General features: G+C 42.0%; 1 protein-coding gene across 2 annotated transcripts in view; it reads right to left on the reverse strand.

Annotated features, from left to right (window-relative positions):
• Positions 1–487: 487 nt before the first annotated feature.
• The window catches only part of RPA1 (replication protein A1), a 53,343-nt gene continuing 25,928 nt past the window's right edge, over positions 488–27,902 (reverse strand). Inside the window, exons 6-17 of one of the 2 annotated variants that reach the window (XM_079903525.1) lie at positions 18,666–18,758; positions 16,218–16,350; positions 14,941–15,043; positions 13,036–13,104; positions 12,697–12,889; positions 12,406–12,545; positions 11,855–12,003; positions 8,457–8,589; positions 6,308–6,484; positions 5,669–5,776; positions 3,118–3,204; positions 488–1,483 (exon numbers count right to left, since the gene is read on the reverse strand). In XM_079903525.1, the coding sequence (XP_079759651.1) occupies positions 1,376–1,483; positions 3,118–3,204; positions 5,669–5,776; positions 6,308–6,484; positions 8,457–8,589; positions 11,855–12,003; positions 12,406–12,545; positions 12,697–12,889; positions 13,036–13,104; positions 14,941–15,043; positions 16,218–16,350; positions 18,666–18,758 (1,493 nt within the window). In that variant the 3' untranslated portion in view covers positions 488–1,375. Of the gene's footprint in view, positions 1,484–2,672; positions 3,008–3,117; positions 3,205–5,668; positions 5,777–6,307; positions 6,485–8,456; positions 8,590–11,854; positions 12,004–12,405; positions 12,546–12,696; positions 12,890–13,035; positions 13,105–14,940; positions 15,044–16,217; positions 16,351–18,665; positions 18,759–27,902 lie in introns of those variants that run through there. The other variant, XM_079903526.1, reaches the window with a different exon arrangement.

A 27,902-nucleotide genomic window follows, 5' to 3' on the forward strand; every position in this document is an offset into this window, starting at 1 on the left:
GGAAGACTGCGACGCTGCCTAGATGCTTGGAGAGAGCTGCGCAGCAAATGCCAAGCGGTGGGCTGCAGCAGCCAGATAGGTAATTAATATGATTAGGAGCACAGAGAGGAAGCATGCTCTTGCCGACTGAAAAGCCCAGCAGCATAATTACTGTTTTCTTCCCAGCTCACTGTCTGTTCACATTTCAAAGCCTGGTGGTGTTAAGACTGCTGTGTAAACATCAGTAAAATCCCAAAGTGCCAGATCATCAGCGTTCCAGGGCACAACGGCTTTTCGGCTTTTCGTTTGGGGTCTTTTCATTCTTTTAAAGATGCATTTCAGGGCTGCAAACATTAGGAAGAATCATCTCCATGCTTTGGACTAATCTTCGAGTTTGTAATGAGTTAATATCTCCCCCCAGTGAACATTTATTATGAAGGCTAATTAATTGCTTTCCAGTTACAAGAGCCCTTTGCATTCAAAGAAAGTAGGATTCACAAGCTGAGACTATATTGTTTATTAAACAAAGCAATGGAAACAAAGGGCTTCTTCTTTCAAAATCCCTTCTATTTAACATAGCTTTAATCAAGAAAAGAAACATACAATGCAAGAAATATGTACAGGTAGAAAAGGCATACCAACCCAAATGCAACATTAACTGAAGGGAAAACTAAAGCAATGCTCTGTAGCTGCCTGGATGTCCCTAGGGGACGGCAAGTCACTGCTTATCAGCCTTTCTCAGAAGAGACAATTTTGATTAATATCAGACCCATCTGACTCAGTCTATTAGACCCTGAAGGAAGGATATTTTCAGATAGAAAAGATATGACTGATTAATAATTCTACCCTATTGCCATTCCAAGCATTAACAACTATGTGGCACCTCTAGAAAGAGAGCCTTTGGATCTAGGAAGACACGCCCACTAAAACACCCAGGTTCCTCTGCACAATCACTTCTCGGCTCTCCCTCCCGAGAAGGGACCCGAGCCGTGGAGGTGTCACCACTGGAGAAGTGGAAACCCTACTTACGTAATTTATTTCATCATCTGCAGATTTAGGGTCAATTACTCGTGACATAATTCCTGGTTGAAGATAATGAAATCTTAATAAAACTGACAAAAGCCTAAAGACAGAAGGAGTGACTGGTACTACGCTCCCCGCCAGCTGACCCCGAGGTCTGACACGGTTTACACCACAGCCCTCCGAGCAGATTTCCCTTTGCTGCCAGTGGGTTCCCAGATGCGCACAAGAGGCAATGGCTTAGTCCCCCACAGAGAGGCACTCCACACCGTGCAGCTAACGCAGTCGTCAGGCGGGGCGGGGCGGGGGTCGGGGTCGGGGGTCAGTTCGCTTTAGCCCTCTGTCTGCAGGCTCCTGCCCCGTTAGCAGGCTCGGCTCACATCGCCGCAGCGTTTCTCCTGATGCTCGTGATCAGCCTTCTGCCATATTCTCTGTAGTCCACGGGCTTCACGTCCATCACAGTGGCCTTAATTCGAGACTCATCCTTTGAAAAGAGAAAAGCGATCTGTGAACGAAGGAAAGAAAGCCTGTGGCCATGGGGCAACGGTTTCAATGATCCCAGCAGGAGAAATCACAAAGACACGCTGGGTTCAGAGTTCTGTCATTCCGATAAGGAAACAATGATGGTGAGAGCCCAGGGCAGAGTTTCTGGGGCCGGGAGAGTGGACAAAGGCCTCCCTTCGATACAGACCCCTCTCACCTGTCTCTCGCGCTCCCAAATGCTCAGGAACCTAGACTCCAAGCGCGATGGACCTCAGAGGACTCATGAAGTTCAATTTACTCTCTTTACAGAGCGGGAAACAGGAGCCCAGAGGAGACAGTGACTTCCTAAAGCCACACAGCGGGCTCTGAAAGCAGGGGCCGTGGGGAGCGGAGAAGCACCCACGGCAGAGGAGGGAGGCCTGCCGTGGGCCCACCTCAGCCCCGAGAGAGGCGACCTCGCTGCCCTTCACCTGCCCTGTCCACACCACTCAGGGACCGAGCAACCCTTCCATCCCTCCCTCCCGACACCACCCTGACATCCACCACCCTGACATCGTTATCACTGACGTCTGGAGTCCCTGTCTCATTTAACGCTCACAAAACCAAGCACAGCTATCAGCAGGTATTAGGGTTAAGGTCTGACAATAAAACAGAACGAGTAAACCCTGAGGCAAGCAGAGGAGTTTTCTGAATTCTTTCCCCTCGCCGCAGGTTCTCTAGGTTGGACGCTGCCTGCAGAGGCAGAACAGGGTGAGGCCAGCTCAGGGGCTCACACGCTGCAGTGTGCTCTGTACTGACTAACCCCAGTCGTATTTCTAAGCACGGCTGAGAGCAAAGCTCTGAGGCCGGACTGCCTGTGTGCCATTATTAGCTCTGCCACTTGCTAGCATGTGAGTTTAGGCAAGTTACTCATTCTCCGTATGCCCACATTGTTTCGCTGGTAAAAACGGGGCTAACAATAGTTTCTACACATAGGGTTACTGCCAGGATGCAGCGAGACAATGTATGTAAAGGGTGTGGAACGGTATCTGGCAGATAGTGAGCACTCAATAAAGGCTGTTTCATCACGACTTTACAACCGTATGATGTTATGAGCAATTTAAGGAATTTTCAAGGTAATTTTAACTACATATGGTCTTTGTTTCACATACTGACTTTAGAAACCCAAACCATGTGGAAGATGTGAGTCCGTTTTGTCGGGACACAAACCAAGAACCCCCAGGTTTTAACTGAAAAGGCCACACAGCGGGACTTCCCTGGAGGTCCAGTGGTTAAGACTCCGCACTCCCAATGCAGGGGGCACAGGTTTGATCCCTGGGGAAACTAAGATCTGGCTTGCCACAAGGCACAGCCAAAAAAAAAAAAAAAAAGGCCACATAGCATTTTTTTCTCTGGATGTTGACACTGGACGAGACCCTTAACCTCTCTTTAAGGCTGTTTCCTCATCTGAAAACACGATGATGCTTGGTACCCCAGTGCTGGGAAGATTCAATGAGTAATAAATGCAGGGTGCTTAGCGTTGGGTCTGGAACACAGTAAGCAAGGAACTGACAGTTAACACTATAATGCTGCTGGGGGTGACAAACAGCAGTTCCCCACGGCTAACCCTCCTGCACCTTGGGTGATGTTACTTACATTGTAGGTCTCCAACTTGACCCTGATCCTGAATGTAAAAGATCTGAAGTTGGCATTCTGGAAAACTTCCTCAAACGCTTGCTCGTTCTGCAAAAACAAACGTCAAACGGTAGGCATGGAAACTACCAGACCATCCGAAAATGTCCATAAGATATCTGAAAAGACTTTGAGGAAAATCCTTGAGAAAATGATCACCCCCAGTGGTTTAAAATTTCTTAGGAATGACTAAGGTGACATTTCATCACATAAAACTGTTTAGGTAGAATTTTATTAAAAATTAAGATACTCTACCTAGGGTACTCAAATTCACAGGGACGGAAAGTGGAACGACGGCTGCCAGGGGCAGTGGACAGTTAGTGTTTAATGGGTCCAGAGCTTCGGCTTAGGAGGATGAAAAAGTTCTCGAGCTTGATGACAGTGATGCTTGTGCAACAATGTGAACGTATTTAATGCCACCGAACTTACAGTTAAAAACGGTTAAAATGGTAAGTTTTATGTATATTTTACCACAATAAAAAGGAAACTGAAACACTCTTCGGAAACGCATTTCTAAACTTTAAAAGTCTGTGATGGAATAGATCTGAGGCTCAGCATCTTCATCACAAATTGAGAATGGGAGGACACACTCAGAAAAAAGTTCAAGTTGTCATGTGCATTATTTCAGCCTCTGGATTTACAGCGACGGATTTGGTGAGGAAGTGAGGAAGACAGGAAAAGTAGGCAAAGGTTAGGGGAAAAGTTTAAAAACGATACTCCTCTCTCCCTGTTTCTCTGGCCCCTCAAATACTATTTGATTAAGCTGCTGAACTGAAAAAAAAAAAAAGTCTGGTAAACAGGGATCAGAGAAAGCATTTTATATAAATATGCATAAAATAAATGTACAAGAACTTTTTAAAAAACAGTTCATATCAGTCAAGTATTATCTTTGCAAGCCACCTGAAACATGCAAATAGCTTTATTATATATAGAACTGTTCTGTGTAAAGGTTACTACACACACACACAGAGTCCTCAGGCTTTCGGGTATGTAAATAAAACAATGTGTTAAACCTTCAGAAAATCGTACCAGCTGCCGTCATTCTTTCAAGATCAGTGAAAGCATGGAGCGCATACTCTAAGAATATCATAGCTCCTGAGGGAAGAGTTTCTATATGTCCTCATTCACTGGCAGTGAAACCAGCCAAATGTAATAAGCGCATAAAAAATCCTGAAAGGCTGCCTCGAGCCTTAAAATCTGATATGAAAATAGAGGACCAGGCAAAACAGATAAAAGATACCATCATACTTTAAAGTCAATTCCAGTTATTTCTGTAAAAGGGCTTGTTGGGATTATTTTTAGAGAGCTCATGGACAATTTCAAAGAGACACAGGGGCAGAGCTAAACGGACAGAATAGAAGACAGAAAAGAAAAACACACACACACCAAAACAAATGACAAACCCTTTTCTTGTTAGTGGCTTTTATAAGTATCCTAACTGATTTGGAGGAAAACAGGGGAAAAAAATCTACAGATAGATGCTAATTTGTGTGGCCCAGAAAATATAGCTTTTATTGGTCTTTACATGTTTTATCTGAGCAAGTACCTTTCTTAAGTTTAGGATAATTAGTAATCTATTCCCTGAATTAAATAAAACTAATATGTGAAAATACTAATTTATAAAAATGAAATGGAGAAAGTTATCTTATGGAAGAAAGTTATTTCGTAAGAATTCCACCTGACAACACGAAATAAGCAAGTACCTTATACGTGAATTTAAACCAGGATTTGATTCAACTTTTCAGAAAACTGTTTATTACATTAAAAAGGCACATCTGGAATGGATAAAGATGTGGTACATATACACAATGGAATACTACTCATCCATAAAAAAGAATGAAATAATGCCATTTGCAGCAACATGGATGCAACTAGAGATTATCCTACTAAATAAGTCAGAAAAAGAAAGACAAATACCATATATGTGGAATCTAAAGTATCACACAAATGAACCTATCTACAAAGCAGAAACAGACTCACAGACATAGAGAACAGACTTGTGGTTACCAAGTGGGGAGAGAGGGATGGACTGGGAGTTTGGGGTTAGTAGATGTAAACTATTACATTTAGAATGGATAAGAAGGTCTTACTGTAGCACAGGGAACTATTCAATGTCCCGGGATAAACCATAATGGACTTAAAGTCCAACACAGACTCAAAAAAAAAAAAACAAACAAAAAACAAAGGCACATCTGTACTTCAGCTTATTTCAGAAGACACCTTCCAGATCTCAAGTGATCGCAGGCACACCAACTCTTGGTGTGCTAACAGTAATGGGAGAAAACATGCTGGAAAGTGCTGTTTTTAAAGCATTTTCTATACATTACTTCATGCCTCATTGTTAGCACATCCAAGGTGGACACAGTTAGACAGAATCGGACGAGCTCTCAAATAATCATCAGTGAGAAACTATACAACACCCAAAAGCAGCAAACCGAAAAATATTAAAGAGCACAAAATGGGTAAGTGTTATAGCACGGGAACTATTACAGTAATAAGACAAGACGCGGCTGACCTTCTCTTTTAACTCCCCAAGATAAGCAGTGCTTTGTCCAAGGATGGCCTCTGCAGACTCCTGGAAACATGTGACCCACTGATTCTCTTGAAAGTCAGCAATATTTACCTAAAAAACACAACTTTACGTTATTTCAGCAAAGAAATAATGAAAGGAAGACACACTAAGGAGACAGGGAGATTAACTTTTTCTACTCATTAAAATAATTTCCAGGGAAAAAACCCATTTCCACTATATATGCCATATTCTTTCCAAAGAACGTAAAAAGTATCCAAGAAAGAAGCTCCAAATGTAAGTCTGGATCACAGCAGGAACACGATGTGGTGTGTATGTGTGATTTCAGATCTCAGCGGAGATACAGCCCAACTAAACTCTCCTTCAGACACAGAATCTGGACACAAGGGACTCAGTGGCCGTCCAGCCACAATGGCCTTTGGACTAAAGGTTTTGAACAAGCCACCAAAGTCCTCTGCATTTTAAATTGTACATCCTTCAGTCACCAGGAGGCACTCCATAAGACAGCTCTCAGTCACTGCTGGCATCCCAGACAACTGGAAAGCCTGAACTAAAGACAGTGCCAGGCACTTGGTAGGCACTCAAGAAACACCACAGTGGTCCTCATCCACCCATTCTACTTACTGACAGGATCATGCGGTACTTGAAATTGGGAAATTCACTGTCACACTTCTCGCAGCGGTACAATCCATTCTGTTGATCAATCACTTTCTTATTGCAGTCCTGAGTTGGGCAGGCCTGGTACATACAGTTCTCTTTGCGAAGATACACCACTGTCGCCACAGAGCTAAAATAGTCGGGCTTCAGCAGAAAAGAGTGACATGAGACACAGAGCACAGGCCTATGTTCAGGACTGGACTTGCCCTTACACATGAGGGGTAAGTGTTTACATATTCTAATTCTCATGATCACAATGTGATTACTGGGAATAATTCATTCTACAGTTTTAGAAGTCACTTGTGCTGATTATAAAACCCATGAAGGTAATAAGCCAAGTTATAAAGCATATTATTCCTTAATAATAAAAGAATTAATTCTAAATTAGACTAAATTAATTAAAACTGAAACAGATTATATGAAAGACAAAGACTTCAAGAGACAAAGACGTGTTCCTCCTGTTCCTCTGCCCCTCCAAAGGTAACAGAACCAGGAAATACAGAGGAATGCAGTAAAATCTAGCAGTTATGTTCAACCATTCCTCCCACATTAAAAACAACAGCAATGATTTCTAGCGTCTAGATTCAACCTTCTCTCTATTTGGCCAGGTGTCAGCAAGCTTTTTCTGTACAAAGCTAGACAGTAACTAATTCAGGCTTTACGAGCCATCGGGTCACAGTCTTCGCTGCAGCCACTCACCCTGCTGCTGTGGTGCAAGATCGTTCACAGACAGTATGGAGATGAGAGCAGGTGGCTGGTTTCAATGCGCTTGTATTTACAACAGGCAGCAGGCTGGATACGGCCCGTGGGCCTGTTTGTGAATCCCTGGTCTAAGTCATCAAATTCAGAATGCAAAAAGACTGAACAAGTGTCTTCAAAGTGGAGACGTCACTGATAAGTAGGTGTAGCAAGGGCCAAGCCATGTGCATGGGCTTTATGTTGCTATTTGCTTTGCCTTTTAACTCTCATGGAAAGGATACGGGATGGATAATTTTGGGGGGCAAGCAGTTCCCTCTGGGTGTACTCAATTCAGGGCCAGGTCAGCAGCCTCTGGGGCTTCCTGATGTTTCAGAACAGAAGAGGCGAAACAATACGGTGGATGTTTAAAGAGCTTGGGCAAACCCTCACTCTAAAAGGCCCTAGAGAAGGGGAGTCTCTGAGGAGAATGCCTGAAGGATGTTTCTGTATTTCCAGGTAAGGTCCAGATTCAAGTGTGACTTGAAAGTTTGGGTGCGAACAGGTACTCTCTAGGCCTGATTTCTTGTTACATACTGTCTACCCCTAGATCTAAGAAAGAGACTGGTTGACAAGAGACACAGATCTGTCCAGTGTTTCATTCTCAGGACGCTGTATAACAGCATTATGAATTGCAGTCAGTCACTGACAATGACGAATAAGAGAGTATAGCGAAATGGGACAGTAAGGAATAAAAACTATATTGTATAATATGAAAATAATATAGCAGGAATTACTGGTTTGGGGAGCATAAAGGAGAAATAAATGATTTAAATATTGAATTGCTGACAGAATACAGGTTTAGATTAAGATGGGAGGAGGGTCATTAGATACAAACATTAACAAGTCAAATACCAGAGCCATTCTTGTCAGAGAATATCAGCAGCGCTCAGCCCACGAGACGTTAACATTTTACAGCCAGTGAGGGCACATGTGAGCCGCCCGATGTCTGACGCTGAGACTGACTAATGCTCAGCGTGAGCTATAATCTCAAAAGCCACCTTCTTGGTATACGGGCATTTCAGTTTGCAGGAACAATCAGAGAAAAGACATATGGACCTCAAGGCAGCTCATAAAATACACAACCTGATTACTACCACTTTGCTAAGATCCCTCTGAGAACTACACAACTCTCTAAGTCAAAGCCTGAACATCTTTCTGCCTCAACCTACCTGAGGGATGTAACATACTCCTATTCGAAAGCACAGCTCCTTCATTCTGGCCGGGATCCTCAGCCATCACGCCATGCTCTGGGCAGAGCCCCAGGTGAGACTCATAGCTCTGAATTAAGGTCTAACAGCTGGTACCACAAATGGAATCTGAAAACTATTGTCTCGCATATTTTACATGCTTTTGTGAAGAAAGCTAGGAATGCAGATACCTTGTCACCTTGGCCCAAGTTCTCTGATTTAACCTCATATAAAGTTTTCCAGTTGGTGTTGCTCCCTCCTATTCCTCCACCCTTTAGATCAGAGATGGAAACGCCAGCTAAGGCTTGTCCTTCCGAGTCAAACCTGAAAAACAAAGAATAGCAGGCACTATATATGCTTATTGAATACGATACTTGTTCCTACAACATGCTATATACGGGCTATCCACTCCCCACCCAACTTCTTCTTTTTCTTTCTTTCTTTTTTTCTTTTTTGGGCTGTGTTGGGTCTTCGTTGCGCGGGCTTTCTCTACCTGTGGCGAGCGCAGGCTACTCTTCGTTGCAGTACGTGGGCTTCTTATTGTGGTGGCTTCTCTTGTTGTGGAGCACGGATTCTAGGTGTGCGGGCTTCAGTAGTTGTGGCACACGGGCTTCAGTAGTTGTGGCACGTGGGCTCAGCAGTTGTGGCATGCAGGCTCAGTAGTTGTGGCTCATGGTCTCTAGAGCGGCCTCAGTAGTTGTGGTGCACGGGCTTAGTTGCTCTGCAGCATGTGGGATCTTCCCGGACCAGGGCTCGAACCCGCGTCCCCTGCATTGGCAGGCGGATTCTTAACCACTGCGCCACCAGGGAAGCCCCGCCCCCACCCCCCACCCCTCACCCAACTTTCATAGGTCATGGCCAAGTGAGCTGATGGTAGTATCTTCCTCATTGTATCTTAAGTCTATTGAAGAAATGGAATGACCTCTTTTTTATCTCAATTGCTTTGATGCCCCCCAGTGGTCAAGAAAGACAGTGCCCAACGACCACAGAAACTTTTATTGAATTAGCTTTGCATTATCAACACTGGCCGGAGGGCCCAAGGCCTAAAAACAGTAACCTGGAAAGTCAACAACAAAAAAAGCCACAATGGAGAGCTGTAGTATAGTTCTTTGGGCTACTGATGCTCATTTTTGCTCAGCAGCTGCATTTTTATCATCACTGAAATGTATCAGGATAGAAAGGGACAGTTGACATATTTTAACAGGGTAGCAAAAAGTGTTCCCACGGTGAAAGATCTTTTAAGCCTGGTATAATTTCAAAAGATTATAAGATTCAAAGTAATTTATTAGAAGGTATTTTTCTGTTTCCTTGTAGATTTACCCTCTTAGCGAGATTTTACTCATGCCTATATATATATATTTTTTTAAGTTATTTTCTTTTTTTAATTTTATTTTTGGCTGTGTTGGGTCTTTGTTGCTGCATGGGGGCTTTCTCTAGTTGCGGCGAGCAGGGGCTACTCTTTGTTGTGGTGCGCGGGCTTCTCATTGCTGTGGCTTCTCTTTTTGCGGAGCACAGGCTTTAGGCACGTGGGCTTCAGTCGTTGTGGCACGCGGGCTCAGTAGTTGTGGCTCACGGGCTCTAGAGTGCAGGCTCAGTAGTTGTGGCGCACGGGCTTAGTTGCTCTGCGGCATGTGGGATCTTCCTGGACCAGGGATTGAACCCACATCCCCTGCATTGGAAGGCGGATTCTTTTTTTTTTTTCGGTATGCGGGCCTCTCACTGTTGTGGCCTCTCCCGTTGCGGAACACAGGCTCTGGACGCGCAGGCTCAGCAGCCATGGCTCACAGGCCCAGCCGCTCTGTGGCATGTGGGATCTTCCCGGACCAGGCACGAACCCGTGTCCCCTGCATCGGCAGGCAGACTCTCAACCACTGCGCCACCAGGGAAGCCCGGAAGGTGGATTCTTAACCAATGAGCGCACCACCAGGGAAGTCACATTTATGCTGTTATTAAAGTTGAAATTAATTTATGTTAAATTATTATAAAATTGATTACATTTCTTGATCACATATCAGCTAATATGAAGGAAAGGGGGCCCGAGAGGAAGTGTCTCAGAAACATACTTGTGGCAGGGAAGAGTCTGAGATTAAAAACATGCCGATGTTACCCAAAAGGAGGATAACTAGAAGTAACCACATACAGAACAGGCTCCTTACAAAGAGAGCATGGAACAGAATGGATGCCACCCTAAGCTGCAGACAATTGCCTTGTTGTTCTGTCAGATCAGCGGCTAAATCTGTCACAGAGGCACAGCAAGCGCCATAAATCTGTTTCACCACAACTAGCTACATGAGTTTACGGTTTCAAAAACTCCAAGGAGACATTTGCCAGCGAAGACAGCTAACCGGAGTCAACAGAGCAAGGAGAGAGGCAGCCCTTCTTACAGTAAAAACGCCACATAGTTGCAACCAAGATCTAAACATCTCCAGTCCTTGCCTAGTGGGACGTGGACACTGAGCTTCTCTTTGATCAATGCCAAGTTCTTTTATTCTAGAGGCAGCCATGTCTTTTTATGTTGACTGGGATCACAATTATCGACAAGAAAAATACGAAGACCTTAATGTGGGCACGCAATTGAACTGGGGTCGAGCTCCAGAGCCTGAAAGGAAATCAAGCAATAAGAACAAACCAAAGCTGTGATTACATCTGGTCAGGTTATTAACGAATGGGCCTTCCCTTATAATGCGATGCCAGCTACCAGAAGAGTTAAATACAGATCCACAGGGACCACACGCACAAGGCTGGCTTAAGTGACATGATCATGCCAGTAGACATTTCATGAAACTATTCAAATACTAGTGCAACTGGTTCACATTAGGCTCAAACAAAAGTGGGGAGTATGTAATATGAGCTAATTCCTTAGTCACTCAAACCCTAAGACATGGTTGGAAACCAACACACTCCCCCCTGTGACCACAGCTACACAAATTATTTAAGCTCAAGCTAGTTCCAGGGCTTTCCCTGACCACATCAATGCTTGCACACCATGCTGCAGCTTGAAGTGCTCTTTTAAAGCATCGTTTTAACACCCTGAACAGCTAGACATAGTGAGGAGATTTTAGTAGGCTCTCCTCATCCCCCGAGCGCTTCACGAATAACAACACAATGCCCACAAAGGCCCATTGTGCCCACCGCACTTGAGCAGAGTCCAGTGAATACATACTAGAAGATGCAATCGGCACCAGAGACTGGACGGAAAAAGCAGCACTCTCTCCCCCGACGCCGCAGAAGCCCACAGCTTTGAGTCATGAAAAGAAAGATGCCTCCGCTCACAGAGCTTCACCGTACAGCTGCTACCACCGGCCTCACCTGCTTCGCAGGATCCAGGTCAGCAGGCAGCATTCCCGTCCTAATTGCTCCCTGCGACTCTCCAGGTTTGTCATGGGATTACAGGTCTGTCAGTCGAAGGGCTTTAGAGCCATCCTTTCAGAAGGCACAATGTCTCCAAGAAATACAGGCACTGCTCCACCCAGAAACGAAGCTCTCTGCTTGGCAGACAGCTCATATACCGATCGTGGGAACCAAAAGAACCAGCTCTTCTCCAAACTAAGGCTCAAATAACCCTTGTGTTTAGCCCCATAAAACCTACCATCCACGAAGCTTGTAGGCCTCTGGGATGTCAGGGTTCACAATGACGGTACTCGAAGACAGTACAGAGAGGCTCCGTCCACCAAAATCAGAAACTCTGGCTCCTTTGATCGCCATCACGGGTTGTCTAGAACCATCAAATCTATCAGCCTGCATAACGACAAAGACACCAAACAAATACAAACAATTGTCACTAGCGGGAAGAATGCACAAAACATTTTTACAGAAAACAAGGGAAACAGCCAACAGTAGAGTGAATGCAATAAATGGCACATGGAATCTATACAAGAGAAACTCACACACATCAAAACTAATCGAGAATTAGAGGAAAGAGCGTTTCACTATGTGAAATCTAAATCAGCAAATCTCACAGAAGTAAATCAAATAAAGGTTTTCAAATACTCCCCAGATAGTCCAACCCTTCATTAGGAAGGGTCTACACAGCCGACATGGCCAAAGCCCCACCGCTTCCGGGGAAAGACCACCACCCTGGAAGCTCTTTACGTCTTTGCCTCTCTGCACGTGCTCTGACCTCTCAACGCGGGTACTCACATCTTCTCCCCACAGAGTAGCATTCACCACTTTCCCTGACATGTCCATCAAATAGATATTCCTCTTAGAGACTTCTCTGTTGTTAGACTTCACTGTGATTTTAGTGACATCTTCATAGCTCTTGCAGATTCCGATTATGTCTAAAACACAGGCACAACATTTTAGCAAGAGATGGTCAAGGCTCCCATTACAGCATGACCAGAGGTTGGACAGCAGCAACACATGCCTCCCCTATGTGTTGCAAACAGAACTAATAATCACCACTCTCTTCATTCTCGCACACATACTTACCTACAAGTGAGTCTTTAGGCTTGTTCTCTAGGTCACCAACCCCTGTGAAATCAAACTGGACTGTGGGTAAATGATGACCATCTTCACAGGGCATGACAGAAGTCTCATTATTGAAGGTCATCTCATAGTCGTTTTTGACGGCTGTGAACTGTTTGTTGGCAATCTTCAGGGTGCCTTTAGAGAAGTAATAGACCTGTAAAAGAGGCCAAGCTATGGAACGTGCGATAGGCCATCAAATTGGATATAAAAACCCTTTACAGATCACATAGCTCTCCAACAGACAGCATCCCTTCACCCCATCGCTCGGCTGTTCCCGTTCTAGACTCCATGCTACTGTACCTTGTTCACATCAATAAGAGGAAAGAACTTGTCCGCTTGCTCGTTGAAAGCAGTCGCTCTGATTTCGCCCTGCAGAAGCATGCGAGAACAGGTTAGAATTGGGGAGTTCAAGTTTTACCAGTGAAAAACAGGACATCTTAGTGTCAAAATGACATCTTTAAAGCAGTAGCACAGTCACCCCAGAAACACACAGTTCACAGTCACATATTCAGGTTAGTAACCCTGATGAAACAACCCAAGTTTAACTGGTTGATCCCGTTACTGTGCTTCGTTAACCTCAAGTTAGAAACCTAAAAAAATAAATAAATAAAAATTTTCGAACACTGAGTGACACGACCGAAGCCCCCAGGGAAGTGTGCTGAGCCACTGTGATTCACCAGTTTCCCTCATGTTTGCACCCAGCGAGGAACTGCTTCATACTCAGGAGTCACTGCCAAAAATGTTAAAAACAAGTCATACTTTCAAGTTGCTTGTGATTGGATTTTCACTTTTACTTTTCCATCAGTCAAAATGCTACAGATGGAGAAGAAACTTAAATTAACAGCTGAATTTTTAGCCAAATGACAGATGATACCAATAATTTGGTTAAAAAAAAATTAGGTTCTGACACCGATTCTGCCCTCACAGCCAATACATTTTAGGGTATTATCCCATCTTTGAAAAAAAATAAAATAAAATAAAAACAAACCAACTGTTACTTTCGGCCCTGTTAGAGGTTTCAACAAATAGGAAATATGCAGCAGTTTGAAAAGAATGCTTGAAGTATACATTAGGAGTTATAAACAAAACTAATGGGGCTTCCCTGGTGGCGCAGTGGTTGAGAGTACGCCTGCCGATGCAGGGGACACGGGTTTGTGCCCCAGTCCGGGAGGATCCCACATGCCGCGGAGCGGCTGGGCCCGTGAGCCATGGCCGCTGAGCCTGTGCGTCCGGAGCCTGTGCTCCACAATGGGAGAGGCCACAACAGTGAGAGGTCCGCGTACCGCAAAACAAAAAACAAAAAACAAAAAAAACCCCCTAATGGACAGAGAAATAGCATGACAAGACTTTGTGGAGACTCCACAACATGGCTTTTTCGTCTCTTCATCATGGTTTGGTCTTGTTTAAGAAAAGCATATAGAGGGACTTCCCTGGTGGTGCAGTGGTTAAGAATCCACCTGCCAATGCAGGGGACAAGGGTTTGATCCCTGGTCTGGAAAGATCCCACATGCCACGGAGCAACTAAGCCCGTGTGCCACAACTACTGAGCCTGCACGCTAGAGCCCACGAGCTACAACTACTGAAGCCCGCGCGCCTAGAGCCCGTGCTCTGCAACAAGAGAAGCAACCGCGATGAGAAGCCTGTGCACCACAACGAAGAGTAGCCCCCGCTTGTCACAATTAGAGAAAGCCTGTGTGCAGCAGTGAAGACCCAACACAGCCAAAAATAAATAAATAAATTTATTAAAAAAAAAAAAAAAAGAAAGAAAAGAAAAGCATATACTGTCTGCACAGCCAGAATCCATCTCCCACAGAACCGATCACTTATCACATATCAAGGCTGCTTCATGCCTTCTGCTGTGGCCCAAAGCTCCACTTGGCTCCTAAGCAGACATAACCCCCGGGGCTTCGACTAAGGCTGCCAGCAAGTCAGACAGTGTCTCTGGTTTCTCCTGCCCGTGAGGCTACTTACCTTTAGAAAACTAATTTCTACTGCTACAAATGCGTTTGTTTGAGATCAAGGATTTTATTTATGATTTTAACCCTTTGCCCCCAGACAGCATCAGAAGACTACAATAGAAGAAAAACAAGAAGAATCGTGTTTCTTCTTGGCTTACTATTGTTTTTCACCTCACAGTCCTGCACAGAGATGAGCCCTGTTTCTCAGAGTCGAAGACTCCTCTTTCCCCACTTGACAAATACTCACACTCTCATCAACTAGTTCTATAGAGAAGAGTTTCCCTTCCCCTCGGGAATTGCTCCAGGTACGGATCTGACTTTTGTTGGTAACACGAGCACAAATAGTCCACCTAAAAACCAAATAGATTATATTAGTGTTTGGAGTCTTACCTGGGAAAGATCTGAAAGGTTCCCTATCATCTTCTTATAGCCTTTCTTATCTTATGCATATTCCATTTTTCAGTGTAAGCTGTATTTTAATCCAGCTAATTAAAACCCCACGATGACATCCAGGTTTGACAGTTTGTAGAATAAGCAAATAGTAAAACACACAAGGTGATTTAACACTGACTCATTCTCCTGTCAAATAAGTAAATTTATGAACGCTCTCCCTTCTCCAAAAAGCATCACCAAGGCAACACTATCCCCTTAATGAAAGGTTCTCAGCTAGAAAATGCAGTAATACCAGCAATTATATTTTGCCGCTATTTTCAATCATGGGAACTGATATAACTGACGTCAAACTTCTGTCTCGTTTCCAAGACACACTGAATACAAATACAGGGGTATGGAACGCGGTGTTGGTTCAGGCACCAAAAGAAAACACTCTCAAGCACTATGACCTCAGACAGAGGCCACTAAGAAAGGAGATACGAGGTCTGACACCCAGTCCTAGGGCCCATCCTGAGCGGAGGTGCTGGCACATTAGCTACCTTACTCATAATTTCACAGGGGAACAGATCTGCCCTATATTGCAAAGAACTGAAGAACAAACAAAAACATAGCTGAAAGAATTCTGAAACGAGTACTCACTAATTTTCCACAGCTAAAATTAATTTTGAATGGAAAGAAGTCATATAAAAGAAATATCTGTTCAGGCTATATTACTATGGTTAATACAAACAGCACAGATTCTTTTAGCCAACTAAATCAGAATAATAATTTTTAGACTAAAAGTCACCTATTTATATGGTAAGATGAAATACCTTCTGAATTAGAAAATTTATTCTTACTCATAGGACTACCAACTGATTCTTGAAACATTAAATCTTTTAAATTTCAAATTCTTTTAAAACGAATGAAATTCCATAGGCTATGAATGATTGCTCTTTTTGCCATTCTTTTATTGAGAGTTAAAGGTTGCCACAATTTGTTATCTCCTCCCCCTCTAGAGAAAAAAAAAGGAGGAAACCTATTTTAGGTGTGGTAATCCTGAAGTTCACATATAAGTAACTCAAGAGCCCATAATAACCTCTTATATTCTTTTCTAAGTCCCTTCTAAACTTATTCCATGAAATAACTCACTTGGACTGGTAAGGGGTGAGGCTGGCAATGGGTACCACTTTGGCCTGTGTTGCCCCGGAGCTGTTCCCTAGGCTGGTACCTCCAGGTTTTGCAAATGTCTTTGAGGCACCAAAAGTCTTAGATACAGTAGAACCTTTAAAAACAAACACAAAGAAGGACAATCATTATTTTATTTAAATTTTATAGTAAGTTTTGCAAGAACTCTCAATTACTAGTGACATCATACAAGATGAGAGACAAAGTTTTTCCTTTTAAATAATCAAGAGATTTGGACATCAAACAGAGACTGAAACAGGAGGCTAGAGGCAGATCTAGGAAGAAGGCTGGGCACACAGATGTGCACGACTGTATCTGCTGACTTACACCCTGAGGTCGAGATAATAATGGTAATGAATCCAGACACTGCTATTTCGGAGGTCAACCCTCTTAAACTTTTCCCGTGTTATCAACAGGCAGGATAATGGGTCAGAGAAAGAAAATCAACCTTCTTGACTGGTAAAACTGATGACAAGTCACTAGTTGCATAAGAGAAAAAGCAAAAGGAAATGCTAGGAATTAAGGGACACAGTGGGTGAACCATTCGAGGTGAAGGATACCTATCATAAATATACCTATCATAAATATAACATCCCCAGAAAACTCCCAGTTCTCAACTGGTCTTACAGGCACGGAAAGTCTAGAATGAAGTTTACGGGATTGGGTTTAGTTGGGAGCAAAGGGCAAGAATCAGTTCTCGGTTCAAGACAAGTAGGTGGCTGGCTTTCGTGACCCCTTCTTGACTCCTTTATCCAAGCCTAAGAAGCTGTCTTGCACTTGGGAAGGATATGTAGTTACGTAAAGCCTGGAGGCAGATGAAATCTTTTACATGCACGCTGTTTCTATAAAGCTTCAACCTCCAAATTCAGAAAAGATAATTTAGTCCAATGATTTCATATATTCTATATCAAAACATTTCTTCAGAATGGCATCTGGCTGGAAATGTAAATCTTCCATTACTTGGCATTTATTTATCGAGTTTCCACAGTCCGTACTGCACTATTCTAGGCATTTGTAGCACTTAGTAAAAGATATACATACACGGTCCCGGATCTTCAAATTTTCTCTTCTAACTGGGGAGTCAAGAAACGACTACACACACAACAGTAACAATTACCTCAAGGTGACACAAGGAAGCACACATACTCTATTTATGATATTTATGATATTTATGATATATTTATGATACTCTATGTAGAATATTTATGTGTGCGTCTATATACATACCTAGTATACAATACACAATTCTATAAAACACACACACATCCAGTTTTCATGCTGGCAGGCAGCCTCCCCTCCATACACTTCCAGTCCTTTTCCTTTCAGCACCCAGTTATGTGTTTAGGGAATGTTAACTGATTTTTTAAAATCAATCTCAATATAAGCCAAAGATAGACAACTGGAAAGATAAACCCGTAGGGGTGGGGGGTGGGAAGAAGAATAACATACTATTTGTATTCTAGCCTAAGGAAGTAACTTTTAGGGTCTTTACCATTTTAGATAAGCTATTCTACCACCCCCCCTCCAACAGTACCTAATTTGAGAGTTCTGTATAAATAGATCCACTTAGAACGGGAGATGGATAGAAGATAGCTAGCTCTTGCAAGGTGGATAAAAACATCAAAGACTAATGGGGAAAAAGACTTATGTCCTGCAAGTTTCAGAGAAACATTAGTGACGTCTTAACCCTGCTTTTCTTAGAATCTTAGCATTGAGAAATAGAGACTAATAGTTGAGGGGAGGGGAATAGGTGGTGTATGTGAAGCTGGGACAGAAAAAAGAAACTCTAAAAATAAATTCCAACCAAACTCTACAAATCATCATTTTCAATGGCGACATCCCACATGAGGAGGTTCCTAAAGCAGAGGCCAGAAAGTAAACAAGATGATTCCATTACAGCCTCTCAGGACACGCTGAAGAGAAAGTTAAAAAGAAGAAACTATTTCTCATCCGTGAGAAAGAGAAGCAGGACCTATGACCAACATAAATGATGCTGTCTTCAAGCTAAGATAAATACCCACAAAAGCCCCGATGGGAAACCTGGAGACAGACAAGCCAAATTTAATAAGCAGATCCTAAAGAGTTAAAAGGTGAGAATTTAAAAGGTATGTAATTCACAAAGTCAAGAGGGTGTAACTGAGAAACTACCAGATAAACTGTTAACAAAGAACAGTGTATAATTTTGATTTTTTTTAAAAAAGCATATTAAGTATCTTTAAAAGACAGTCTTTAATCATTTTTTCAATCACACACTTTACAATAATTCCAGGAAGAATTGGAATTATTCTTTGCAAGAAGCAACTGTCATGAACAGCATTCTGAAAACTCCCTTTAGTCTCAGATTAAATTTCAAACCATCATTCGAAAGCCTGACACACACAATCGGCGTGCATCCTCACGTGGCAGCCTTACCCACTCCCGAGCTCCCATTCTGTTGCTGGGGCCTGCTGGCTGGTGGACTGGCTGCTGAGACTGGAGGAGGAACTGCTGGCTGCTGTCCTTGTCCTGGTGATCAAAAGAGAAAGACCATTTTAGGGCAAGTAATTTGGGTTAAGAGACTTAAACTTAAGTAGAAGAAATACTCTGAGAAAGTGTAAATTTGTGATTTTGTCAAAGACTCTTGTGGGTTGGAATTCATGCTGGGGCACTCAACTGCATGCAGCGAATGTGCTAGGGGTTCACACTTATGTTTTCATTACCTAAAAGGTTGGCTCCATTTACCTCTCACCTGCTTATAATTGATAGCTTTTGGTTTTAATGAGGTTCTCCCCTAAAGCCTTGCCCATTTCTCCCACCTGAACCTGAAGTAAAGTCACTGAGCTGAATCTGTGACATTACCACTATTTCCATAGCAACAAATCGATGTTATCAACAGAACTGTGTTCACGGCAGGATCTATCAGAAGAAAAAGCTGGGTGGTAACAAAAACCTAAAAGCAGTTCAATTGTCTCTGAAGTGCTCCTGCTTCAAAGGGAAAGAAGACATTCAGAAAGGATTCTACCCTTTCCTTCCCAAACAAAGCAACCTTATTTTGCAACTGACAGTTGGTGGAAAATAAGAGTTGAAAGCGCCTTCGGTACTGTGAAGGCTAGTGAACTGTCACAGCAGGAGAGATGAGGATGGAGTTCAGAAGCAGCTGTGGCGGGGAGACAGTAAGATTAAAAGGAAAAGGAGGGGAAACGAACATGTCTCTCAAGCATAAAATAAGAAATGCCACACCATCAGAGTATTTATTTGCCCCTCACCCCTTCTACAAATGTTTATGAAACTGAAGAATGTTAAAATTGCAAAAATACACTTAATTTTAAAAAAATCATAGATTTATGGAATTTGATGTTGCCTTTGTGTTTGGCACTAAAAGTAGACGTCAACCCAATCCGGGCTGCTCACTAAGAGTGCTTGCAGCACACAAGTGCAGCTCAAAACATATCCTAGAGAGCCCTTAGAACAGACATGGTGAGCAGCCCTGGAAAAGCTCCCTGCCTGCCGCCTTGCTCTGCTTCTTCCACCACTGAGTTTATTCCTGCTGGGTTTTCCAAGGCCCTAACTCACATGGGCACACTGCACACTGATTTCCTTTCCTCCTGCCAAAGTTACTCTTAACTGGTACAACTAAATGGGAGTTAACAGTGCCTTTAAAGAGTAAAATTAATTTAGCATCAAATTAAAAGGGTTAAACATAACTGATTATTTAGTTCTTCCTACAGAGAGAAAAACTGAGAGGCCTCATCTACAGGGAAAAAAGAGCCAAGGTTACTGACAATGAATTTTTGTGTTTACGTTTTAGCTTTTCCATTACCTCTGAATTTACAGAGTGTCATATGAGATTGCTTGGGAGGACTGTTCTCCTTTGACAATGTGTCTCATGAAGGAACATTCTGAAATTCTACAGTGAACCTTTTTTTAAATTAGTAGGGAAAAGATGAGTTGCTCAGTAAACAGTATTGAGGCCAAGTGGTTGGAAAAAAATTAATCTGTAATTTTTTTTTTTTTTTTTGGCTGCGTTGGGTCTTCATTGCTGCGCACAGGCTTTCTCTAGTTGCAGCAAGCGGGGGCTACTCCTTGTTGCAGTGCGGTGGCTTCTCATTGCGGTGGCTTCTCTCCTTTTTTTTTTTTTTGCGGTACGCGGGCCTCTCACTGTTGTGGCCTTTCCCGTTGTGGAGCACAGGCTCTGGACACGCAGGCTCAGCGGCCATGGCTCACGGGGCCAGCTGCTCCGCGGCATGTGGGATCTTCCCGGACCGGGGCACGAACCCGTATCCCCTGCATCGGCAGGCAGACTCTCAACCACTGCGCCACTAGGGAACCCCGGGTGGCTTCTCTTGTTGCGGAGCACGGGCTCTCTAGGAGCATGGGCTTCAGTAGTTGTGGCTCCCGGGCTCAGGAGTTGTGGTTCGCAGGCTCTAGAGCACAGGCTCAGCAGCTGTGGCGCACGGGCCTAGCTGCTCCACAGCATGTGGGATCTTCCCTGAACAGGGCTCAAACCCGTGTCCCCTGCATTGGCAGGCGGATTCTTCACCACTGTGCCACCAGGGAAGTCCCTTAATCTGTATTTTTACCTGCTTCATGAAATTTTATTCAAATGAACCAAAAGATTTAAACATTCAAAGATAGAACCATGAAGATACACAAATCCCTGCTATACTCCACCCTAGTTCCTCCCCCTCCCACTGTCTCAAACACATCTACACTCTCAAGTCCCTTCCTCCTCTCCACGCCCGCTTCTCCAAGTATCTTGCTGAACAGGACATGGTCACAGGATCTTGCTGATCTCTTACATTCATTTCCATCAAAATGTAACTAACCTTTATGAGGTATCTCTAGTAGAACGGTGGTTACCAGGGACTGGTGGGAGTGGGGAGCGACTGTTTAATGGGTGCAGAGTTTCAGTTTGGGGTGATGGAAGAGCTCTGGAGGTGGATGGTGGTGGCGGTTGCACAACAATGACTGTACTGAACGTCACTGAACGATACAACACTTAAAAAATGACTAAGATGTCAATTTTATGTTATGTGTACTTTACCACAATTTTTTAAAATGTAACTTATCTATTTACCTATTGCAAGATCAATATTTTTAAACATTTTAACATATGGATTAAAATTAATGCTATAATTTCTTTTTAGTAGTACATAATATAATGGTATAGTTTTATAATCATTGGATTCTTAGAGTCAATGAAAATAGTATATTTAACAAGACTCCAATTAGGCCCTGTAATAGACATGTTCATAATAGCTACAATTTTCTGAATGCTTACTATGTACCAGGTACAAGGTTAAGTGCATTATTCCATTTACTCTTTAGCTCTCTATATAAAATATATATAGATAGCATTACTGTACTCATTTAACAGATGAAAAAAAGTGGGTTTAAGAGGTCGAGGAACTTGCCCAGAGTCACACAGGAAGAGATAGAACCTAATCTCGAACCCAGGTTTGTCTGACTAGATCTATTCAACTTCACCACCATCCAGTTAATTTTTAATCCTAAGCAACCAATTCTGGAAGCCAGAACTCTAATTATATAAAACATAACTAATAACCACAATATCTGGTAGTTAGGAAAAGCTACTAATCCATTTATTAGAGCAATCCCTAATTCCTGCTTTGGACCACATTTGTAAATCTGGCACAAGAGACAGGAGACATTCCCAAGCCAAATGGATGGCAAGAACGTTGGTGCATTCTAAATAGCAACAAGTGCCCTTCAATTTAATGCACTGCAATACAACCAATGACCGGAAGACGTAAAAGACATCAGTACACAACTAAATAATCATCTTCCTGAGAATTAAAATTATACCCCAAAGCAGTTAATACAGATATTCAACTTCTGATAATCTTCAGTTTTATGTCACCTGCAAACCAAATCATTCCAATAAGGTGGATCAAGGTCATAATTCTTAAGACCTTTTCGCTGTATGCTAGCTTCCTATCGCCGGCTCTGACCCGGGAGGGATATAGGATATTTAAAAGCAGACTCCAGCTCCTCAAGTTACTTGCACTCACACCTATCACTTTTATTATCATTATAATAGTAAGTGAGCCACCAGCTAAGAAAAATCAGCCAACAGACAACAGAGTATACAGAGTAACAAAAAACTCAATTTCTACCAACAATTACTTTCTTAACAACCACCACGAAGAATTTAAGGAAGAGTCAATCCAATAATTACAATTTCTTATTGGCAGAAAATGGACAGAGTTAGGCTGAAAAAAATTCCAGCTAGTATCTTTCAATAATAAATGATACTAATAGCTAAGCAACAAGTTAAGAAATTTAAGTCTAAGTATAATACTGTGGTTAGAAATAGTGTACGTTCATAGAACTAATATACATACTGATTAAAAAATATATAATGGTAAATGTGGGAGATTTAAAGCCATCCAACCCAATACTGTATGAAAAATGAACTGTGTTTGAAATTTTACTTGTCACATTTTGAAAATTCTGTAAGTATCTTTACTTAATGTGGTACTAGTACCATGAGACAATTTCAATGCACATTTTGGAATTCCTCTGCCTATTTCTGGGCTGGGTCTAGTGAGTCAGGTCATCTGATACGTCACAGGTCTGGGTTAGGTGCTAGGAGGATACAAATCTAACTTTAGTTCTCTATCCACTAATAACAGTCCCCTTGCTTTCCAATAGACAATTAGAAACCATTTCTGTCAAATACACCCATAAGGTAGTAGTCACTATGACAAAACTACTTTCATGATGGCCCAAGTAACAATGTTGTTATTGATCTGGTTACAATGAAATTCAATAGCAAATACTCCTTAACAGCAAAATTCTGTCTCATCCCTCTGCACTTTAACAGACCCTGAAGAAAGGGAAGAGCCAGAGGAACTGGGTATTGAGACAAAGGAGTGTTTTCCATAGTTGTATAGTTCTGACCTCAAGTGGTAAGCATCTTTTAACCCTTTCATCCCATCTTTACCTCAAATACTTTTGCCCCTGAAAGGCAAAACGTCCAAAGCAACCATTCAATTAAATACAACATAAAAAATGTAAGAAATCTGGCCAAAGGTGCTAAGCTGAGCATAATCATCTCTCCCTCACCCCTACGGCATCCGAAGATTTCATAGAGATGCTAAGTATCACTTTGTCTTGACTCTCCTTCCTAAAAGCTGAGAATAAGATAACCAACGTGCTCATTTTAACAAAGTTTTACTAATGCAAAACAATTGTGATGTTCCAATTTAATATTTTAGAATTCTACCTGAATAGCCTCCAGCTTTCCCTTTCCAATTTAAAACACCAAATTATTATGTTTGGTGTAGGTAAAAATTAAATCTAGAATGTTTCATTTCTGGAAGAAGCATGGTGATGACCTACTCCAAAACCTTCCCACTTCTAAAAATCAGAGAGCAACAAGAAGAATGAGTACCCGTCCCATAAACAAACATCCCACATACAGACTGCATCTTTAGTGAAACTAGGGGAAAAAGACAAATTCAAAGTATGTGAAAGTGAAGCCCAAAACACCACAAATCAAGACATCACAACTGTAAGAGAGAAGCAGCATGGATGATTTAAATACAAACAATGAAACTGCACAAGTACTAGAATAAAACATAGGTGAATACCTTTATAGCTCAGTGAGGAAGACCTTTCTAACTATGGCTCAAAACCCCAAAGTCATAAAAAAAACAGAAGAACTGGAAAATTCAACTTCATAAAAACAAAAGTAAACTGCTGCATAGCAAAAAAAACCCATAAGCAAAGTCAGAAAGACGTTGTAATTCATATCAGAGACAGAGGACTAATTCCTCTATTTTTTCTTAAAGAACTCTCTTAAAAATTGAGAAGAAAAGATACACAACCCACAAGAAAAATGGACAACACAACAGTTCACAGAGAATAAAAAGCCCTTAAATATTTAAAAGGATGCTAACCTTGCTCAGAATACAAATTAAACACTACCTTGAGATGCGAGTTTTCATCTATCAGATTGGTAAAAAAAATCAAAAGATTAGCAACATACTCTGTTGGCATAGCTGTGAAGAAACCAGTATTTTCACATACTGCTGGAATGCAAAATGATACTATGCTATGGAGGGAAAGCATATCTACCTACCACAAAGGCATTTATCCATTGATCCAACAATCTCACCTCTGGCAATCAAATCCCCTCTGACCATGTACCTGCATATGTATAAAGCTATCTGCTGCAGCACTGTTTTAATAGCCAGAGTATGGAAACACCCAAGTGCCCATCAATAAAGGGCTGCTTAAACTATGGAATAGTCACACAACAGAACACTCTATACTGTTAAAAAAATAAATAAAAATAAGGAAGATCTCTAAGTATATTTATGAAAATATCTCTAGGCCGAAATTTTTAAAAAACACAACAGGATAAAAAAAAGAGACAGGATAGTGTACATAGTATCCTGCCTTTGGTGTAAGCAAAGTGGATTATGAATGAAAATATATAATTTATGTATTTGGTTATATTTTCATTAAGAACCACCTGAAGGGGGAATTCCCTGGTGGTCCAGTGGTTAGGACTCCAGGCTTCCACTGTAGGGGGCCCAGGTTCAATCCCTGGTCCGGGAACTAAGATCCTGCAGCTGCATGGCATGGCCACAAAACAAACAAACAAACAAACAAACAAAACAAAAAACCACCTGAAGGGACTTTCCCGGTGGCACAGTGGTTAAGAATCCACCTGCCAATTCAGGGGACATGGGTTCGAGCCCTGGTCTGGGAAGATCCCATATGCCATGGAGCAACTAAGCCCATGCGCCACAACTACTGAGCCTGCACTCTAGAGCCCACAAGCCACAACTACTGAGCCCGTGTGTCACAAGTACTGAAGCCTACGTGCCTAGAGCTTGTGCTCCGCAACAAGAGAAGCCACTGCAATGAGAAGCCCGCGTACTGCAACAAAGAGTAGCCCCTGCTCGCCACAACTAGAGAAAGCCTGCGCACAGCAATGAAGACCCAACACAGCCAAAAGTAAAAAAAAAAAATTAATTAAAAAAAAAAGATGTGGTCTATATATACAATGGAAAGCAAAAGCTTCATTCTTTGAAAAGGTCCATAAAATTGATAAACCCCTAGTCAGACTTATCAGGAAAAAAAAGACACAAATCACCAATATCAGGTCTAAAAGAGGCGACATCACCACAGTTTCTACAGACGCTGAAAGGATAATAAGGGACTATATTTATTTTATCCAATCTAATAGTTTCTGTCTTTTAATTGGAACATTTATTCTATTTACTTTGATATAGGCCAATAAATTCAACAACTTAAATAACGTGGTCAGATTTCTTGCAACACACAATCAATGTGAATGACTATGTATCTGTTACAGAAACTGCATTTGTAGTTTAAAGCCGTTCCATAAAAAAATATATCTGTATCAGCGCCAGATGGTTTCACTGGTAAACTCTACGGAATATTTAAGGAAGAATTAATACCAATTCCACATAAACTCTTGCATAAAATTTAAGAGGGAACACTTTCTAATTCATTCTCTGAGGCCAGGATTACTATGATACCAAAATTAGACAAGGTATGACAAAATTACAGACCAATACCCCTCATAATATAGATGTAAAAATTCTAAACAGGGCTTCCCTGGTGGCGCAGTGGTTGGGAGTTTGCCTGCTAATGCAGGGGACATGGGTTCAAGCCCTGGTCTGGGAGGATCCCACATGCCGCGGAGCAACTGGGCCCGTGAGCCACAACTACTGAGCCTGCACATCTGGAGCCTGTGCTCCGTAACAAGAGAGGCCGCGATAGTGAGAGGCCCGTGCACCGCGATGAAGAGTGGCCCGCGCACCGCGATGAAGAGTGGCCCCCGCTTGCCACAACTAGAGAAAGTCCTCGCACAGAAACGAAGACCCAACACAGCAAAAATAAATAAATTAATAAACTCCTACCCCCAACATCTTCTTTAAAAAAAAAAAAAAAAATTCTAAACAAAATCACATCAAGTGGATTTGCTTGATTTAGCAAATCAAATCCAACAATACATAAAAAGTAGAAAGAGATCATGACATAATACGTACCCCAGAAATCATAGATTGGTTTAGCATTCAAAAATTAATGAATGTAATTAACCAATGAAAAAAGAAAAACGATATGATCATCAACAGACACAGAAAAAAATTTGACAAAATTCACCTTTTATTCCTGATAAAAACTCTCAGCAACCGAGGAATAGAAGTAAAGTTCCTCATAGTGATAAAAAGAATCGATGAAAAACCTACAGCTAACATAATATAATACTTAAAGGAACAAGACGTAATAGTTAAAGGAACAAGACAAAAATGACCAGTAAGGGTTAATATTTTTTCTTATGTATTGGCCATTTGTTTTCCTTCTACTGTGAAGTGTTTCTTCTCATCCAATGCCTGCTTTCCTACTGGAGAATTTTTCCTTGAAAAAAATAGTATCAATAATAATAATAATAAATATAAAAAAATTTTCCCTTGTAAAAAATTTAGTAAATATTAAAGACTAACACTTTGTCAGACTTATCTTTTGTAACTATTTTATCCTAGTTTATGTTTGCACACCTTTCTATTTCTAACATGCAAAATTTTAAATTTTAATGTAATCAAATATTGTGAATTATTCCAATCCATTTATAGAGCCCCATTCTCTTTTATTTCTTTAAAATATTTATTTTATTTTTATTTATTTATTTTGGCTGTGCCAGGTCTTAGTTGCGGCATGCAGGATCTTCATTGCGGCATGTAGACTCCTTAGTTGCAGCATGGGGATGCCTTAGTTGCGGCATGCATGTGAGATCTAGTTCCCCGACCAGGGATCGAACCTGGGCCCCCGGCATTGGGAGCGCAGAGTCTTACCAGCTGCACCACCAGTGAAGCCCCCCATTCTCTTTATTTATTTATTTTTTTAAAATTATGTTTGGCTGCGTTGGGTCTTCATTGCTGCGTGCGGGCTTCTCATTGCAGTGGCTTCTCTTGTTGCGGAGCACGGGCTCTAGGCGCGCGGGCTTCAGTAGTTGTGGCTCATGGGCTCTAGAGTGCAGGCTCAGTAGTTGTGAAGCACGGGCTTAGTTGCTCCACGGCATGTGGGATGTTGCTGGACCAGGGATCGAACCCGTGTTCCCTGAATTGGCAGGTGGATTCTTAACCACTGCACCACCAGGGAGGTCCCTAGTTTTATTTTTAATGGTTTCATTTTTTAACTTTTTAAACAAATCTGGAATTTATCTTGGTGAACAATGAGGCTCTAATTTTTTTTTTTTTGGCCGTGCCGCACGGCTTGTGGGATCCTAGTTCCCAGACCAGAGATTGAACCCGGGCCCTCAGCAGTGAGAGCATGGATTCCTAACCACTGGACCACCAGGTAATTCCCTCTAATTTTATGTTTATTTGACTTGATGGAGGGGCAGACAAGCCTTCTCGAGTCAGTGATTTGATGATTCTTTGACTTTTTTTCTAAACTATTATTGTCTCTCTTGTTTAAAGTAATTAAATTTTTCTGATTTCATTGGGCTTTCCTATATATTTTCACAAGAAAATAAAAGTTATTATCAAGAGATAATCACTGTTGAAAGGATTCTGGAAAGACAGCAGAGTAGGAAGCACCAGGAATCTCTCTCTCAACCTAGACTACAACTGCCCTGGCAGAATTCGTCTGTTGTAACTACTTTGA

This window comes from Stenella coeruleoalba, assembly GCF_951394435.1.
Source record: "Stenella coeruleoalba genome assembly, chromosome: 19".
In the NCBI taxonomy this organism is placed as follows: domain Eukaryota; kingdom Metazoa; phylum Chordata; class Mammalia; order Artiodactyla; family Delphinidae; genus Stenella; species Stenella coeruleoalba.